This window comes from Micromys minutus (assembly GCF_963924665.1).
Source record: "Micromys minutus genome assembly, chromosome: 21".
NCBI lineage: Eukaryota > Metazoa > Chordata > Mammalia > Rodentia > Muridae > Micromys > Micromys minutus.
In genome coordinates this window covers 8,634,537-8,652,656 of record NC_137956.1, presented here as the reverse complement: position 1 = coordinate 8,652,656, position 18,120 = coordinate 8,634,537, and the positions used below count along the sequence as shown (strand labels likewise).

Here is an 18,120-nt window from a genome sequence, read left to right as displayed (position 1 = left end):
GCCTAAGCTGCAGTGCGAAGTCCAGAATGTTGGAGTGACATCAGACACAGAGACATACTGGAGACATCTCAGAACCACAAGGCATTGACTGAGGAAGATGCGTGCATAGAATGAAGTAACCATAAGAGAGAGCTATGCTCACTGAGGGTGCTGGAGCTGGAAGGGCGGAGTTACCCTTTGGAGTCATGTTGAACATGGGGCTGCTGAATTTCGCATTTTCCCTGCTGAGGTTGTCTTGATTTGTTCTGACCATTCCTTACTATACCCCACTCTTAACTGTAAGAATGGGATGTTTATTTTATGGAAGTATATAGCTCGCTTTATATTTTATAGGAGCTTGTAATTAAGAGGCTGCTTTGAGTCCCAGATGAACTTGGAATTTTTAAGTAGTGTAACTGTAAAATACTATGGGGACACTTTAGAGTTTGGCTGATTGTACTTTATGCAATGACAACCATGAGGCTATGGAGACAAAAAGTGAAAGGCCATGGTTTAAAAGTATTCTATTTAGGTGTCAAATTGACAATGGGTGAAGCTGTGGTGTCTAAATTTGATTATTAAATTGTTCAGATTTAGAATCTTTGGCCATGTCTGTGGGGAATATCTAGACTTAGTTAATTAAGAAAATACCATAAATACGACAGTATGGTTCAGGGGCTAAAGACAAGAAAAATGAGCTCATCAGACAAGATTGGGCATGTGCAGTGTAGTATGGCCGTAGGACAACCCTGCATCTGACAGAGGGCTAATGTCCAAAATCTATAAAGAACTCAAGAAGTTAAACGCAAACCACCAAAATAACCAATTAAAAAAACCAGGACACACAACTAAACAGAGGATTCTCAACAGAGGAATCTTGAATGGCCAGGAAGCACTTAAAGAAATGCTCAAAGTCCTTAGTGATCAGGGAAATGAAAACCAAACCAACTCTGAGAGTTCATCTTATACTGGTCTAAATGGCTAAGATCAAAACTCAAGTGATAACACATGCTGGCAAGAACGTAGAGCAAGGGGAACACTCCTCTATTGCTGGTGGGAGTGAAAACTTGTACAGCCACTGTGGAAGTCAATTTGGCAGTTTCTCAGAAAACTGGGAACAGTTTTACCTCAAGACCTAGCTATACCTCTCTTGGGCATATACCCAAAAAATGTCCCACTATACCACAGGGACACTTGCTCAACTATGTTCATAGAAACTTTATTCATAATAACCAGAAACTGGAAACAACCTAGATGACCCTCACCTGAAGTATGGATAAAGAAAATGTGGTTCATTTACATAATGTAATACTATTCAGTTATTAAAAACAAAGACATAATACAATTTTCAGGCAAATAAATAGGTCTTGAGAGCATCATCTTGAGTGAGGAAACCCAGACCCAAAAGGACATGCATGGTATGTACTCACTTATAAGTGAATATTAGCCATAAAGTACAGGATACCCATGCTACACTCTACAGACCCAATGAAGCTAAACAAGAAAGAAGGCACAAGCAAGGATGCTTCAATCTCACTTGGAAGGGAGAATATAATAGTCAGAGGAGGCATATGGAGGGAGGGAACTGAGTGGGAGAGCAGATGGGGGGGGGAAATGGGATGGACAGATCCAGGTATGGGGAAGGACAAGATGGACAGGCAGATGACCGTGACAATGAATGGAAACCTGCAAATGACAGGGATAGTAATAATGTGAGCATCTCTAGGAAGAGACAGAGACCTGGGAGGTCTCCCAAGAATCAGTGGCGGTGTCAGCGGTGACACAACATTGAGGTTATGGAACCCTAAGAGGTCACCTCCTGTAGAGGCAAAAACCCCTTACCCATAAAACTTTCAACCGCAAATTTATCCTATCTACAAGTAATGCGGGCACAGGGGAGGGAGCAGAGACTGAAGAAATGGCCAACCAATAACTGACCTAACTTGAGACCAATCCCATGGGCAAGCACCAATTCTCTGACATTAATGATGGTCTGTAATGCTTGCAGACATGGCTGCCCTCTAAGAGGCTCCACCCAGCAGCTGGGTCAGACAGATGCAGACACTCACAGCCAAACAGTGATGGAGCTTGGGGATTCTTATGGAAGAAAGGGGAAGGGCTGAAGCCTCTAAGGGGATAGGAACCCCACAGGAAGACCAACAGAATCAACTAACCTAGACCCTTGGTGTTCTCAGAGAGCAAACCAGCAACTAAAGAACATTCATGGCCTGGACTTAGGCCTACCGACACATATGTAACAGATGTGCAGCTCAGTCTTCATGCGGGTCCCAGACAACTGGAACAGGGGCTGTCCCAAAAGCTGTTGCATGTATGTGGAATATGCTCTTCTAGATGAGCTGCCTTGCCTTGCCTCAGTGGAAAAGGATGCACCTAGCCTCATAGAGACTTGATGTGTCAGGTGGGGGATACCAGGGAGGCCGCCACCTTCTCAGAGGAGAAAGGGAGGAGAAATGGGAGAAGAATATTATGGGACAAGTAACTGGGAGGGGACAGTGAGTGGGATGTGAAGTGAATTAGTAAAATAAATAAGTCAAATAGTAAATAAGAAAGCAAGCTGATCATTAGCATTCACCTCCCCTTGTTTCCTGACTGCTGATGCGAAGTAGATGGCTGCCTAGAGTTTCTTCAGCTGTGACTCCCTGCCATGTAGGTCTGTACCTTAAACTGTGAGCCAGACTAATCTCTTCCTGCCTTAAGCTGCTTTTGTCATAAGCAAGTGTACAATAATACAAGTAACTGATGCATGGAAGAAAGATTTAGACACAAACATTTGGGGCCATTTTATATTCAAATTATAACAGGGCATGCACATACATGGTACCAAACATGACTTAGGACACACTGACTAAAAGTCACAAAGCATCTGTACAATCAGCCTTACAGGGTAGCATGCATTACACCAAGCCTGCTAAATAAGTAGGATACTTGGCACCACATGGTAGCTGAGTCACAGTTGTTAACAGGAGAGATTTCATCATCCACAAGAGTCATTTTCCACTTAGTCAATGAATCTCAGGATGCTAACGCATTCAGAAACCACATAACTAAATGAAAGAAGGACGGATGGCTAAGAAAGGCCTGGTAATAAGTAAAGTCAGAAGTAATAAAACCAGATGACACGCCTAAATGGCTGGAAGAAGACTGCAGAGATGATGCTTCACAATGATGAAGGAAAGAGCTTGAGTCAGATTCTACCTAATATTTTTCAAAATGTTTCTGTACTTATTAGCCAATATAATTTAATGACTGGAAGAATAAGGACACTATTTTCCTCTTTGCCAAAAACAATAGAAGAGTTAGTTTGCTTAAGGTTGGTGAATGGTATGCCAAGAGAGTGGATTGTTACAGCATACATCCCTAACTCCAGGGTGCAGGGAGATCTATACTAGTAGGCTCCTTGGCTGTGTAACTCCTTAGCATGCATGTTCTGTCCTTCACTAGGAAAAGGAAAAAGGCCCATGCATTAATCTAAGCAAACATAAAGATAACAATTACATTTAACAGAACATTGTGAAGTCCAAATAGACCACTGTGAAGCTACTCCATCTTACAGTTGATAAAAGTGAAATCCATGGAGATCTTGAGTTTTAAGTTACATGGCTATTGGGAGAGATGCAATTAGTATACACAATATTTTTTAACTATGCCAAGGTTGACGACACAGTACTAACTTTTTAAAAAATCAAAGCTGTAAGAAAAACTTAGGAGCATTGCTCTGTGACTCACAAAGGACAAGAAGTACATAAAATTAAGATAATACTACACCACATGGCTATAAGGAAAATAAACTAATTTGATGATTTAGTGAAAATAATACTGTGATTGTGGTAAAGGAAAACAATCATTGAGCCAGTGAGATGGCTCAGCAGGTAGTCGCTTCCCTTGGAAAGAAGCCTGACAAACTGAAGTCCATACTCAAGATACAGGTGATGGAGAATTGACTCCCACATGTTTTCCTCTGTGTATGCGCACACACACACACACACACACACACACACACACACACACACACGGTGGGGGGGGAAGGGAGGGAGGGAGAGAGAACAATCAGTCAGGTTTAATATGAGAAAGGACAATTAAGAATGTAAGAAAGGAATACAAGGGAATAACACCCCAAACTCCATTCGGCTTCTCTCCTCTGGAAGTCAACAGGCCCATTAAATGTAAGAAGTATTCCACGAGGGCACTGTTCTCTAAGTAGCAGGTCTGAAACAGAGGTGAGGCACAGCCATTTCTAACTAAAACTGGGCTATCATGATGGCCCAATAGGCAAAGCCACTTGCCACTAGGCTAGTTTCTGGCCTCCTTAGGTACTACACCAACTTGATGTGCATTCTTATATGTAGGTAAAATACTCATGCACATAAACTAAGTCAATAAATCAAAATGTAAGCCCATCTCTTTACCCATAAGTCCCACCACATACACATAACCTATTCTTCCTGTAACCTCTATCTCTAAAAAGGAAACTGCCAACCTTCTATCTCTCAGAACAAATCCTGTGGTCATCCTAACTCTACTTCCTTCTTACCCTACGTCAGCTTTCCTAGTTCCATCTTAAAACTATATCCAAAATCCATTCCCCTCTCAACATCCTCACAAATAATTTCAACTAGATTGCTCTTTCTTATTCAAATCTCTGAATAGCCTCCTACCTCATCTCCAGAGTTCTACACTTAACTTGTTTGCTTTGCTTTGTTACCCTAAAGTTCCTGTGATAGGATTTCAAATGTGTAGGGGCTACACACACAGTAAAATCAATTCCTGCTTATGGATTGCTCACATCCAGGAGCTGTTTCTCTATTTGCTGTTTCTCTATTTCTCCATTCTAGTATTTTCTGCAACATTTTGAGTATAGGTTGTAAACATGTACACTTCCACAACCTCCACAATGTTTGCTCAGTAGAGCTTTGTTCTTATCTATTTATAATGGCCAAAATCAGGAAAGCTAATATTGCTATAACAACACTACCAGTTTAATCAATAATCCTATTGATAGGTGATAAGCATAAGCTTCATTTACCAAGATTTGTTTGTGGGGTGGAATTTTGTCTAGTTTGCCTCTGCATGGTGTCCAGGACAGTATCTGGTTTTTAGATTATGATTATGAAATTTCTGTCAATGATAAGTTGTATCTCCCTAAAAATATAAGGGGTCTGTAGGATCAGTGGTAATGTGAAACACCGAGACTCACGCCTGGGAAAGCCAGCATGTTTGCTAAGGAAGGGTAAAAAGGGTCCAAAATGATTCTGCAGCCCAGATTCTTGACTAAAGCAACAAAGACACACTCTGCTTGGTGACTGTAGCAGATGTTGTAGGTGCAGACTTATTAATACGTGATAAACATTCTAACTAACTGACACATGTTTCACACTATCTACAAAAGGAAACTAGGCAAAGGGGAAAATTAAATCTAACAACCTTCAGTTAAGAAATGACACTGCCTGCCTCACGGGGCTATCATGTGGGATAAGGAGAGTGCCAGGAAGCCAGCTGAATCTCCTGACATTTGAGGGTTGCCACAACAATGATGAAAGCCCACGCTTTCAGATTTAAGAGGAGTACTGAGGCATAGACTGTGCTTACCACACGCAAGGGCTTGCTTTGATTCCCTGAGCCAAAGAAAGTATTTTCTGAGAATTATAAAATTCTTTAAGCATTATACAATTTTTCAGAGATCAGTTTTAGAGTCTGGCAGCCCCACTGACTAGTGGGTTGCGGCTGTGCCGAGTGGGGCCAGCATTGCACTACAATGCTCTGAAACCAGAAAACTCAAGCACTGGTAGATCCTGTTCAACTCAGAGAAAAATGTATTGACAGATGGGATTTTCTAAACATTAAGCTTTAAAATTTGGATATTCTTTACTGTTTTATAGTAATACTAGGCATAATATAGCATATTATATACTGCTGATTCACTGTCATTTTATACTTAATATACTAATATTTTACTGTCAACTATCTCAATTTGAAAGATGATCTTCCTATTGATGAAACTTAGCAAAATTATAGAACTTCTCTAAGCCTCAGTTTTTCCAACTGCAATAAAGTTTATAAAACACAAACTGCGAACATTGTGAAGATAAATTTTGTTAATAAATCAAAAGTAGCTATTCAATACCTTGTGGGGAGATAGCACACGGCTCGCTCTGGCTCTCATTATAGGCACTACTACTATTAAAAGGGTATAATGACTTCTATAAGTTCTTTCATTGAAGTAATTATAAAATTCTACCACCCTCTGGACCAGAAATGTACACTGGTTGCAAAAGAGGAAATAAAAGCCCCCATAGCATCAGTCTCCTTCTGTCATAAGCTGTTTTGAGGCTTCCCCACACCGGATTATGCCAAGTTCCTCCCTGCTGGCTTAAGAAACTAGTTTATTTCCAGTGCGCTCACCTTTTCACAGTACATGATGTCACCTTTTATTCAGAGTGTACGTGTATCTGAAAGTGCTTCATTTCCCGTTCTCTGCCCTGTTAGGCTCCGTAGTGACAGGACACACACTCTGCAGGTTTGCCACAGAACTGATGTCCTGTCTCATATTTTTAATTGCTGTCACAGGCTACTTTCCCAGCTCATAGTTCCTGTAGTTTGTCTGTTACTTTGCTGAGTGACATTAGGAAAGTCACTTATTACAGTACAACTAGACTGTGGCTCTCTCACCTATAAGCACAATGCCTGTGCTTGCTTAGTCACAAGAGCATGATGAGATTCCAAGGGCAATTTTAAAACAAACTATATGATCCATTTATAAATGTGAGATTTTAATACTTAATCGAATAGTCCAGACAGTTCGAGACCAATTGGTCAAAGATACTTGTAATTGTTTACAAGTTCTTATTCTCTTTAAATTATCCATGACACAGCAAAGAATAAATCATCTTATCTAACAAGAGCCATGAAATGACAATACAAGTTCCTACCAACCTTGCCATCTGCTTGTAAGCCTCTTCAGCTACCGCAAAGATGTGAGGGTCCATGTCACCCATGTTCTGGCCACTGTAGGCATTAATAATATCTTCTCCATAAATAGGCAGCTGTTCATAGGGATTTATAGCTACTAGGACTATTCCTGGAGGAGGAGGGTGAGAAAGAAAATGAAATCAGTGATCTCCTTATGGGCACGTTAAGCTTGGTAAAGTAGGCAGCACAAAACCTTAGTTCACATTAAACTAATCAACTGCTCAAGGATCTAAATATACCAGTCTTAGGTATTCTAAATTATTGTACATAGTCCTAACTAATCTGAACTAGACTGTTTAAAATAATGTCACTTAGACAGGGATAGAGCTCAAAAGCAGAGCACTTGTGAAGCTCTGGGTTTGATCTCCATGTGGTAAAAAAGAAACTATGTTTTATATAATTTAAATATTTTCATATTTAGTAAAAAAAAAAATTGGGTTGAAGAGACAGCTCAGGGTTAAGGAGCACCTGCTGATCTCGCAGGGAATGTGAATTCAGTTCCCAGCACCCATATCGGGCAGCTCACAACCGCCTGCAACTACAACTCCTAGGAACCAGACCATCTTCTAGAATTTGTGAGTACCTACAGGCATGTATAAATACCTCCCCAATAAAAACAAATATATACACACCAATAAAAATAAAAAATTCAAAAGCTCATTTCTAAAGATTTATCCAATGAAATAATCAGAGATGCATCTGAAGGATTTTCTTTTAGAAAGATATCACACTGCTAGTCATACAGAAAACAGAAACAAACAAGATACATACTAAAATCATTGTGATTATACCTAAGCATTGTGCCACATTACAAAATACATGCTTTTGAAGAATATTGTCAAAGAAAGTGGAGACAGATGGAAGATTAGAAGTTCAAGGTCATTCTCAGCTACATAATGAGTCCCCAAACAGTCTGGACTACATGAGACACTGGTCTCAAAAGAAAAAAAAAATCATAGAAAATATGACATGTGCAAAATAATAAACAAACAAACAAACTGAGGGTATGCTAGGATGGCTCAGTGATTAAGAGCACTGCTCTTGCAGAAGACCACAGTCTGGTTCCCAGCATCACATGGTCACCCATAACCATCTGACCTCACAGACACCTGGCACACTACGCATGTGGTGTCAACACATACATGCAGCCAAATACTTATACACATAAAATAAGTCTAAAAGTATAAATTGAGAAAATAAGAAAAACATTTAAATAATAAGGGAAAGAAATGTTATCAAGACGGATAGATACGTTGGCTATAAATTCTGAAAGGAAAAGTGTATCTGTTTCAACAGACCACAGTGAAGACATGACAAACACAATAGACCAGCAAGCTATGGGAATGAATGAACATCCAGACCTGGACCTCAGGACAGTCATGATTAGGAGAGAGAGGATCACGAGGGGAAAGGAGCCAGAGAGGTGGGAGGAAATCAGTAAGAACAAAATAGAACAGAGAAAAACAAAGACAGATGGGGCTGGGAGACGTCCACAGCCATTCTCCCAGGCTCCAGGAACCGGTCTGTTGGCAGCTCACGCTGCAGGAGGGAGACAGACAACATGAGGTATCAGTCCTGGGTGTCTAAGTCAGTGAGAGGAAAGGCAGCACTAACCTTGAACCTGCACCAAATGCCAGCCTTGGACATCTACTCTTCATAGAGCAGATTTTTACAGAATAAAAAGAATTAGCAACTTCAGCACTAAATCTGAAATGACCTGGAAGGGAGTGTCCCAAAGATGGACCTGTGCTTTAAATGTTGGGCAAATTTCACAAATGATTTGTATTTAGCAAGAAATGTAACCAGCTAATGAATAGTGGTAAATCTTTCTTATAACTTAGAAGGTACTTTGCATATATGAGAAATTCAATCACAGCTGGCTTTCCCTGTGTGCATTCAGTCACTACACCATCAAAAGAAAGCTTACAGCTTATCAGCAAAGCACTTACCACAATATGTATAAATAAGTTTGGAATCGATAAAGCGAACTCGGAGATTATGTAGCACAGCAGGCTCATGAAGATAGCTGAGGGCTGTGAGGTCATTTTCTCCAACAAGTATATCAGGATTCCGTAAGTGAGGGAGCTCCTTGGTCTTTGGATCTAGACGGTATTCCAAATCCTGAGGACAGAGATGCAACATCTGTGTCAGTAATGACAAATACGAAACAGACCTATGCACTTGATTATTTCCTATTTCTGATTTGACTCTTGGCTTTAAAATGTATTTGTTTCCTATTATTTTTCCATTATCAAAAAAACTGGTAAAAATGGCAAACAAGAAAGAATGGCTTCTTTTTCATCAGAATAAATCTGCATAAATAAGATGTTGTTTTCATATATAATCATGTGTATGCATATGTGTGCTGTGGGGGGGGTACAAGATGAAATTGTCTAAGAGGACATTAGATTCCTTGGACTTGGGATTACAGGCATGAGCTGTAAAATGCAGATGCAGGGAACCAATCTCTGAGCCTCTGGAAGAGCAATACACACTCTTCATCACTGAGCCATCTCTCTAGCCCCAATGTAGATAAGTTTTGTTATTGTAGTTGAAAAAGTCAGAGCCTATAGATTTTTACCCAGGAAACTTTAGCCATTAGATGAGTTCTCACCCCCCCCCCCCTTCATTTTATGTATGGGAAGTGACAGACAGTATAATACGGGTTAAGAACTTAGATCTAGAATCAGAAAAGCCTAGGTTCGACAACAACCCTCCCCCCAATACTGGCACCTTAACTCCTATGTAGTTTGTGTATATTATTTAAATTAAAGCAATAATTTCTAAGATGGTATATTGAAAACAGCTCAAAATTGTGGTAAACTTGTAAAGAGGCTATGTTTCGCATGCTCTAAGATCACTAAGATTTCTTGGGCCCCAAGAAATCATGTGCCACATTGTGTACACAAAAATTCATACTTTCATTAGATTTTAGTGAGGTGACTGGCCCCAAACAGTGGGAAGTAGCATGTGGGCTGGTGTGATGGCTCAAGAGGTAAAGGCTTTTGTTGCCAAAAGGATGCCCTAAGTTTGATCCTATGGAGTGAAAGGAAAGAATCAGTTCCTGGAGTGGTCCTCTCACTTCCACACACATGGCAAGCATGCACACGAAACGTCTAGATACAGTTAAGAAGTACTATACATGTAAAACCTTATATATAGAAGGCTTTGACAATACCAATTATGGAAGCTGCCACTCCAGCATAAATTAAGGACAACTAGCATAGGACAAGTGAAAGGGGAAAAGGTAAGTTCAATCACAACAGAACATGCTAGTTTATTAATATTGAAGATGTACTGGGAGGTCAAATATTCAAATCAAGTATGAATGGATGACCATACAGGAGCAGCAGGATACTTTGTGCCTTTTCCCTTTGTTTGTTTCTCAAGGGATAATGTCCTTAATACACAACTACCTATTTCCTTACTGTTGCAACATGAGTGCTTTAAATTCCTCTTAGTACATTACATTGCCTACCTACAATGTAATGTTTAGGGTCAGGAACCTCACTTGCCTTTTCTGTTTATCTCCAAACGGAGTGACATATGGACTGACAGCAGCCCTGAAGGACATGAGGCTTTAGAAATGCTCATGATTATCATGTTTGATTAATAAGAAAACTCATCATGTGGCATCCCAGAACGTTCTTCTCAGACTTCATGGGAGGATGGGGCAGTTATGTGGTCAGTGTGGGGAGAATATGGAAATGGGACACTAGAGAAAACAGTAATAAGGCAAGGGTCCTCTAAGAATTACTTATGAGAGTTTTCTCTTAGAATACCCACAATCTGCTCCTCTGAAATGGCTAGCCAAGTAAATGACACTTCTAATACAGCAAAGACCATGATTTTTAAATTTTATTCTAGGACCTAAAATCCTTTATTTCCTAAAAAGGAAATTGGTTGGATAAAGGTAGACTGTCAATTTTTCTCATCTATATCCTATTCTTAGAATTGATCCTCTTGCTTCTCTTCTTCCTCCTTCTCCTCCTCTTCTTTTTTAAACATAGAATTTCATGTATCCCAGGATAAATAGTTCAAAATAACTTAAGTTCTTGATTCTCCACTCTAAGTCCCAAGTGCTGGGATTGCAGTGTGTGTGACTGCATCAGGCTGGCTTTTGTTAATTACATTGATTTCAGGAAAATCTATCTGATGCCTCTGAACGTTGGTTTTTTTATGTGGTAAGCAGTATCGCCTACCAACCCATAAAGCTGTCATAAAGCTGTGAACTGACATTAAAAAATATATAGCCCAGGGCAGAAGAGATTGCTCAGTGGTTATGAGGACTCTGGTTCAATTTTCATGGCAACTCACAACAGTCTGTATCTTCAGGATCTGACATCCTCACACAAACATAAACACAGGCAAAACATCAATGTACACAAAATAAAAATTAATTATTTAAAATAACAAATTCTTTTTAAAAAGAAAACAAAGCTCAACAGGTCAATCACAGTACTTAATATGAAGCAGATGAATTATAAATGCTGGGTGTGTTAATTCTTTAGTTTAACATTCTGAGCTTATGGTATTTTGTTACAGCAACAGAAAAGCAATTAATACAGAAGTTGATACCAAAAAAGCAAGTTGTCACTGTAAAGAACCTGACCATGTGGGGTTTTTGGAGGAATATGGAGAACTTTGGAACTTTGTACTAGAAAGTGACTGAATGCTGTAAGGGGAGCTTAATGGGTTGTTCTCGGCAGCAACGCTGTCTCCCAGAGCAAAACAGTAGGCAGCAGTCCTTGGTGCTCTCTGCTTAGTTCTTATCTCCAAGTCCCTGCCTTGCCTTCCTACCTTGGCTTCCCTCGAAACTGCAATGTAAGCTGTAAGCTGAAATAGTGCCTGTTCTCCCCAGGTCATTGTCAGTCATAGAGCTCATGACAGCAATAGGAAAGCACATCAGGGTAGAAATCTTGAAAATCCTGCAGCTGCCCTACTCTATTTCCTGATTATTTAAAATTATGTGTATTTAAATCCAGTTCCCCTGGTCAGGTTACAATGTTTTTCTTGTTTTGTTTTACATTTTTTAATTAATTAATTTACGTATGGTGGGGGTGGCGGCAGCACATGCTCATGCCATAGGATACAGGTGGAGGCCAGAGGACAATTTTCAGGAATCAGTTTTCTCCTTCTACCATATAGATTCTAAGGACCGAACTCAGGACTTCAGGTTTTGTGGCAAACATCTTCTGTGCTGAGCCATCTCACCAGCCCTTGTTCTGCTTTTTACCTGAAACTTGGTATCTACCTGTTCCAGATCACACATGCTAGGAGTGAGACATCTTATCTGGCTTAGACCGAAAGTTATTTTAAATCTTCGTTTTTTTCATAATTATACACACAAACATAATTTGATCATATTCCCCTGATTCCTGTCTCTTATTCCCTCCCTCTTCCACTAAATCCTTCCTTCTTCCCAAGAAGCCCCTCCTACTTTCTTGTCTTTGGGAGGGCATCCCTCTGCATGTAATTAGGGTTGCCTCATGAGCATGGGTTGAGGATTATCTCCTCAAGGCAGAGCAACTTAGTAGTGGCTACTGCTGAAGACTATGGCTCCCCATCCCCAGCAACCATTTACTCTCTGTAGCTCTTCAGGGAGGGGTGGGCTTTATAACCCCTTCTCCATCCATGCTGAAATGTTTATGGGCCACCTAGTCCTGTGAAGGCAGCCTATGAGGTCAAGGTGCAGTGACTGTGTCATGTCAAGAAAGCAGCACTTCAGAGCAGCCCTACATCCACCAGCTCTTGTGTTCTTTCTGGGTCCTCTTCTGCAATGTCCTTTGGGCCTTAGAGAGGGTAATCGAGATGTGCCATTTAGGGCTGAGCCCTCAACACTGGGACTATAAGTTCTTCAAAGAAAATTAATGTTACAACGTTTTGCTTAGGAAAAAGTGTGGCAAGCCCTGCCCAATACATTGGACAGGTTGAAAGCCACAGGACAAAGGTGAGTTCACTCATGCAGAATGCAGCCAGAGACAGAGCTGGAGGGAAGCCTTTCTGCTGACTAGCAAGATACTTCATATGCATTAGCTTCTTAGTAAATATTTTTCAAATAACTAAGTTTCAGCAAAATGTCAAACCTTAGACTGGTACTTAGTTCACACGAGATAAGTACAACACTGTCCTGAACATGAAACATGAACACACAGCCACATCTTTAGTGTTCGAATTAGGTATTAAGGCAAATCTCATAATCATAATAAATGTATACGGCAACATGATTGTTTTTTAAACACATACTGTTCTTATGAGCCTTTCTGTAGGAGACAAAAGATACTATTTTTATCAAAATAGTACAAACAGTATTAACTTAACTCAAAATTTATGTTATAATTGACATTAAGCAAATTATAGTAAAATTCTGTTTCACTCTCCTTCACTTGAGGTTGAATCCAAGAAATGAAGGCGAGTGCTCACCGTCCCGTCCTCAAGGTGAAGCAGGAGCACTTTATCCCCAGGCTTGTAGTCCTTGAGCAGCTCTGCCGATTTCCATACTTCCTCGGGGTCAGGTATCCAAACTCTGGCGAACTAGAAGACAAAAAGCAAAGAAGTTTAAGCTAGCAAATCAAACACTTAAAAATCATATATAAAACATACCATATCATAACTTTACTTATAATTAATTTACTAAGCAGCCATCGTAAACCAGGCCTAGCAGGCTTGTCTATTCTCCCAGCACTGGAGGGAAAGGTCAATCTCAGCTGCTGCACGGTGAATGGGCAAGTGGCCAGCCTGGGATCTGTAACAAAACAACGCAGCAGAAACAAGAGCAGCAACTATAGCACAAAGGACTCTGGGCTGTGAGCAATGTTCTTTTTGTTTGTTTGAGACGGCATCTTATTGCTTAGTCCAGGGTGGCCTTGACCTCACAGTCCTGCTTAGCCTCCAGAGGATTGTGATTACAGGTATACACCATGCCTGCAAGACACTGAACTTTTAAAATTAGAATAGAAAAGTAGGTTAGCCCCAGTACCACTACCATTTCCAAATTACATAAATATATGCTCTGAAAAAAATAACTAAAATTAAAACCTGACTTTGCTTTATATAGTAAATGTAGTTTGGGGTAAAAATTTACATATTACATCTATTTTCAAAGCTCTCAGGCGGTAATTCGACAGCAGAGCCATCTCTTTATGATTGCATTTGCAACTGCAATCTTTCATGTGGTTTCATCATCTGCAAAGACTTGGTGACCTCTCAGACAGCCTCCAGGAAACATCCTGGTGGGGAGGTGAGAACTGAGCTAGTAGGCAAATGCCGCAGATGATTTATAAACTACACTTCTAAAATTTTCTTTCAAAACCCTTTTGTTGGTAATTTTAAAAGCTGAAGAAAATTGTTATTTAAATTTCTGAACACATTATTTTATGAAGATTAATGGAAAATGGTATTTGACTAACAATACATTTGGCTCAAGTAGCCTCAATACCAAGAGAATACAAGGAATACAAAGTCCTAAAACTATTATCTCAACTAGTTCTCTGGGTCTAAGCCAGATGGGGAGTTTTGAGGAAAAGTAAAAAATATAATGATATGCATGAATCTTACTAACACCACAGGAAAGCCACATTCAGTGTCTGTTTGGATGCTCCTCCCTTTAAGCTGAATACAGGGCCGGCAAAATGATGTCATAGGTAAGGTGCTTATCATTAAGCCAAAAGACTTGAGTTCAATCCCTGGAACACACATGGTAGAATGAAAGAAATGATTCCTGAAAGTTGCCTTGACTTCCACTTGGTGTGAGTTTCCTCTGACCACCGATATACATATGTGTACACACACACACACACACACACACACACACACACACACACACAGTAAAAAAAAATTAAATGAGTCTGAGGCTCTAATGTTTTGTCCCATCAATAGAGTAGGATAAGCTAGATCTAGTTGGGAGACATACTGATATTAGCTGGACTAAGTCTCTATTCTACACTTACATTCTCATGTCATGTACTATCCCTTCAAATCAGTTCTCGCTCTCCTCCTCTCCCTCTCTCCTGCCTGCCTGCTTGTGACGGCAGTGCTGGCCACTGAACCAATGCTAGGCAAATACTATGACTGAGCTACAGCCTTAGCCCTAACCCTTTTTAAGTTGTTAGCAGGATCTAAGATGGCCTTAACTTGCTAATAGACCAGGCAGACCTTGATCTTATGAGATCCCTCTGCTGAAGTTAGCCAAGCATCTAGAACTATAGGTATGGACCACCATGCTCTCAGCTAGACTTAAACTGTATTTGTGTGCACATACATGTGCATATGTGCAAGTGTGTAAATCCAGGGGTGATGTTAGTTATCTCCCTCTATTGCTTTCCATCTTCTGCTGTGAGACTTGGTCTCTAGCTGATCCTAGAGCTCAACAATTCATCAAAAATAAATGACCATCAAGCTCCAAGGATCTATCTGCTTGTCTCTGCCTCTCTCCAGCTAGGATTCCAGGCATGTCCTAAAGATTTGAATGTAGGTGCTAGAGATCTGAATCCAGGTCCTCATATTCACATGACAAGCACTTTACTAACTCAGCCGTCTCCTTGCCCCTGGGTTTCATTGTTAATAGTGACCCAGGTGTAATCCACTTGAACTTTGAAATAAAATAACATCTGGAATTAGGTGTGCACCAAGCAGAGCTAGTTCTGGAGGAGCTGTGACGTGATGATATTCTAAGCACAGGCCACAAGAAGTTCTGCAAACCTGTAACAATGCTACCTGCTACAAGAGGGATGCTAAAGACTTAGCAATAAATTTAAAGGTGGGGGGGAGAGAATTAAAAGGTAGTGGGTGACTGAAAGCAGAGATTTGAGACTCCAGAGAAGTGAAAGGAAGTGCTTCTGGGCAGTAAAATACTTCAGCCCACCCCCACTCCCACCCCCAAACAAGACAATACATTAACCTTGGTACTGAGTAGTTTCTAACCCTTCCTTTTTGGACACTGCTATGACCTAATGCAGAACTTTCCAAACAGCTATGTCTTGTGATTGGTGATGTTTGAAAAACTAGGTGTAGTGCACACTCCGGGAACCTAAGAGCTTGGCAGGCCGGACTGATGGGAGTGTAATGTCATTTTAGGCTACGTAGTGAATTTCAGGCTAGTGAGAACAGCATAAAATTGTTTTAAAAGTCTTTAAAAAGAAAGGAAGGAAGGAAAGAAGAAAGGAGGAACAACAACGCCCCAGTATATTCTGTATAGATTAAAACTCATTCAATTCTTTCATTTTTCTTTTATCATTTAAAAAATCATAAACACTTTTAACATGAACAATTAGCAAAAGAGTGCTGAAATATTTTTATTTTGACAAGAGTATAATGTTAGAATTATATTATACCATTTGTTTGTTTGTTTGTTTACTTATTTAATGTGAGTACACTGTCACTGTCTTCAGACACACCAGAAGAGGGTATTGGATCCCAAACAGATGGTTGTGAGACACCATGTAGTTGCTGGAAATTGAACTCAGGACCTCTGGAAGAGCAGTCAGTGCTCTTAACCGTTGAGCCATCTCTCCAGCCCTATATTATACCATATTATATTATGTTATATTATATTATATATTATATTAATAGGTTCTGATCTAGCTACCATGGCCTTTATTTCTGGCAACTATAAAATATTACAGTAACAAGTCTCCATTTTATGAATTATATACACAGAAACCTTGTAAAAATGCAATAAAAATATTAACAATGTACCAGTACAGGTACAATTCTTAATGTATTTCCACAGGAAGTGATTTCTAATGTCACATATCAAATGTTTTTACTGAAATTTGTTTCATAACTTTTTCTCTAGCACATGATCTATAAACTGAAAAATATAATTTAAATTACTAATTCAAAAGGCACTTCTATGAAACTGTTCTGTGCTAGTTTGAACAAGGATGTACCCCAGAGGCTCGTGTTTTAATACTTGGTTTCCAGTTGGTGGAAGTGTTTGGGAAGAGTTAGTTGTGATCTTGTTGGAAGAAGTGTTTCACTAGGGGTGAACTTTGAGGTTTCAAAAGATGTGTGCCTTTCCCAGTGTGCTCTTGCTGCACTATGCTTGTGGACCAAGATATGAGCTCTTGTGTTGGAGAAAGGGCTCAGCAGTTAAGAGCACTACTGCTCTTCTAAAGGACCCATGTCCAATTGCCAGCAACCACATGGTGGCTCACAACCATCTGTAATGGGATATGATGTCCTCTTCTGGTGTGTCTGAAGACATCAAATGTACTCATACATACAATAAATATGTATATGATGAGTAGTTTTCATTGCACTTGCATTGGTCCTGGGGAAGGAGTAGAAGGTAGTGTGAGCAGTAATGTTAGGATGCTCCAGCCACCTTCTTCCATGCCTTCACTCCTCCATCATGGACTCTTAACTAACCCTCTGAAACCCAATTAAACTTTTCCCTTTATAAGTTGCTGTGGATGTGATGCTTTAAATACAGCAATAGAAAAGAATTTATTACATTCTCCACCTCTTACTTTACAAAGTTGATATTTATGTCATTTTCTCTGAAATGGTCTTTTGGTTCTGGGGGGAAAATGCACACACATGTGATGTTCAAAGTCTTGGAATGACCTAATACCTTCTTAACCGATGAAAACACAGAAAATGTAAACAAACCAAGCAAGCCTGTAGAGGAATGACTGGCCTTGCCTAACTAGAAGGAAATTTTAAAGAAGTACCTTCGAGTTAGAACTCAGATATCCACAGGGCTTTGCAATGCATACTTGTCAAAAGCTGCACTTCCCAGAGCATGTATAACACACTCAGCCCAGCAGCTGGAGGCTAATGTGCTCACCTACACCTGAAGTAAGATATTTATACACACACGCTCTCCTTACTACTACAGCTTAAGAAAGTATCCAGAGAGAAAAAGAAACAGCTATGAATCCTGTGCTACTATTGCCTCCTTATGCTTCTTCTCCATATCAGAACCAAACTTCATCCTAATGGGAACCCAGCAGCCATTAGACACAGGGCAGACACCTGCTGTGGATCAACCCCTCAATATTAGTATTTACTCCTTCACTGTCATCTTCAAATACCTTGACGGCTGTCCAAGTTCCTTAAGCCAGTTGATGGACGACACACATGTTGGCTTTATTTAAGATCAAAGGACTGCGATGAGAAGGGCTGCGATGAGAGGCAGGAAAGGCAGCT

At 40.1% G+C, this 18,120-nt stretch overlaps 1 protein-coding gene across 1 annotated transcript in view; it reads right to left on the bottom strand.

Annotated features, from left to right (window-relative positions):
- The window catches only part of MYO5A (myosin VA), a gene marked incomplete at its 5' end in the record, with an annotated part of 144,462 nt that overhangs the window by 91,781 nt on the left and 34,561 nt on the right, over positions 1-18,120 (bottom strand). Inside the window, 3 exons of the mRNA XM_080934342.1 lie at positions 6,931-7,075; positions 8,916-9,087; positions 13,390-13,500. Coding sequence (XP_080790468.1) covers positions 6,931-7,075; positions 8,916-9,087; positions 13,390-13,500 — 428 coding nt within the window. The remainder of the gene's footprint in view (positions 1-6,930; positions 7,076-8,915; positions 9,088-13,389; positions 13,501-18,120) is intronic.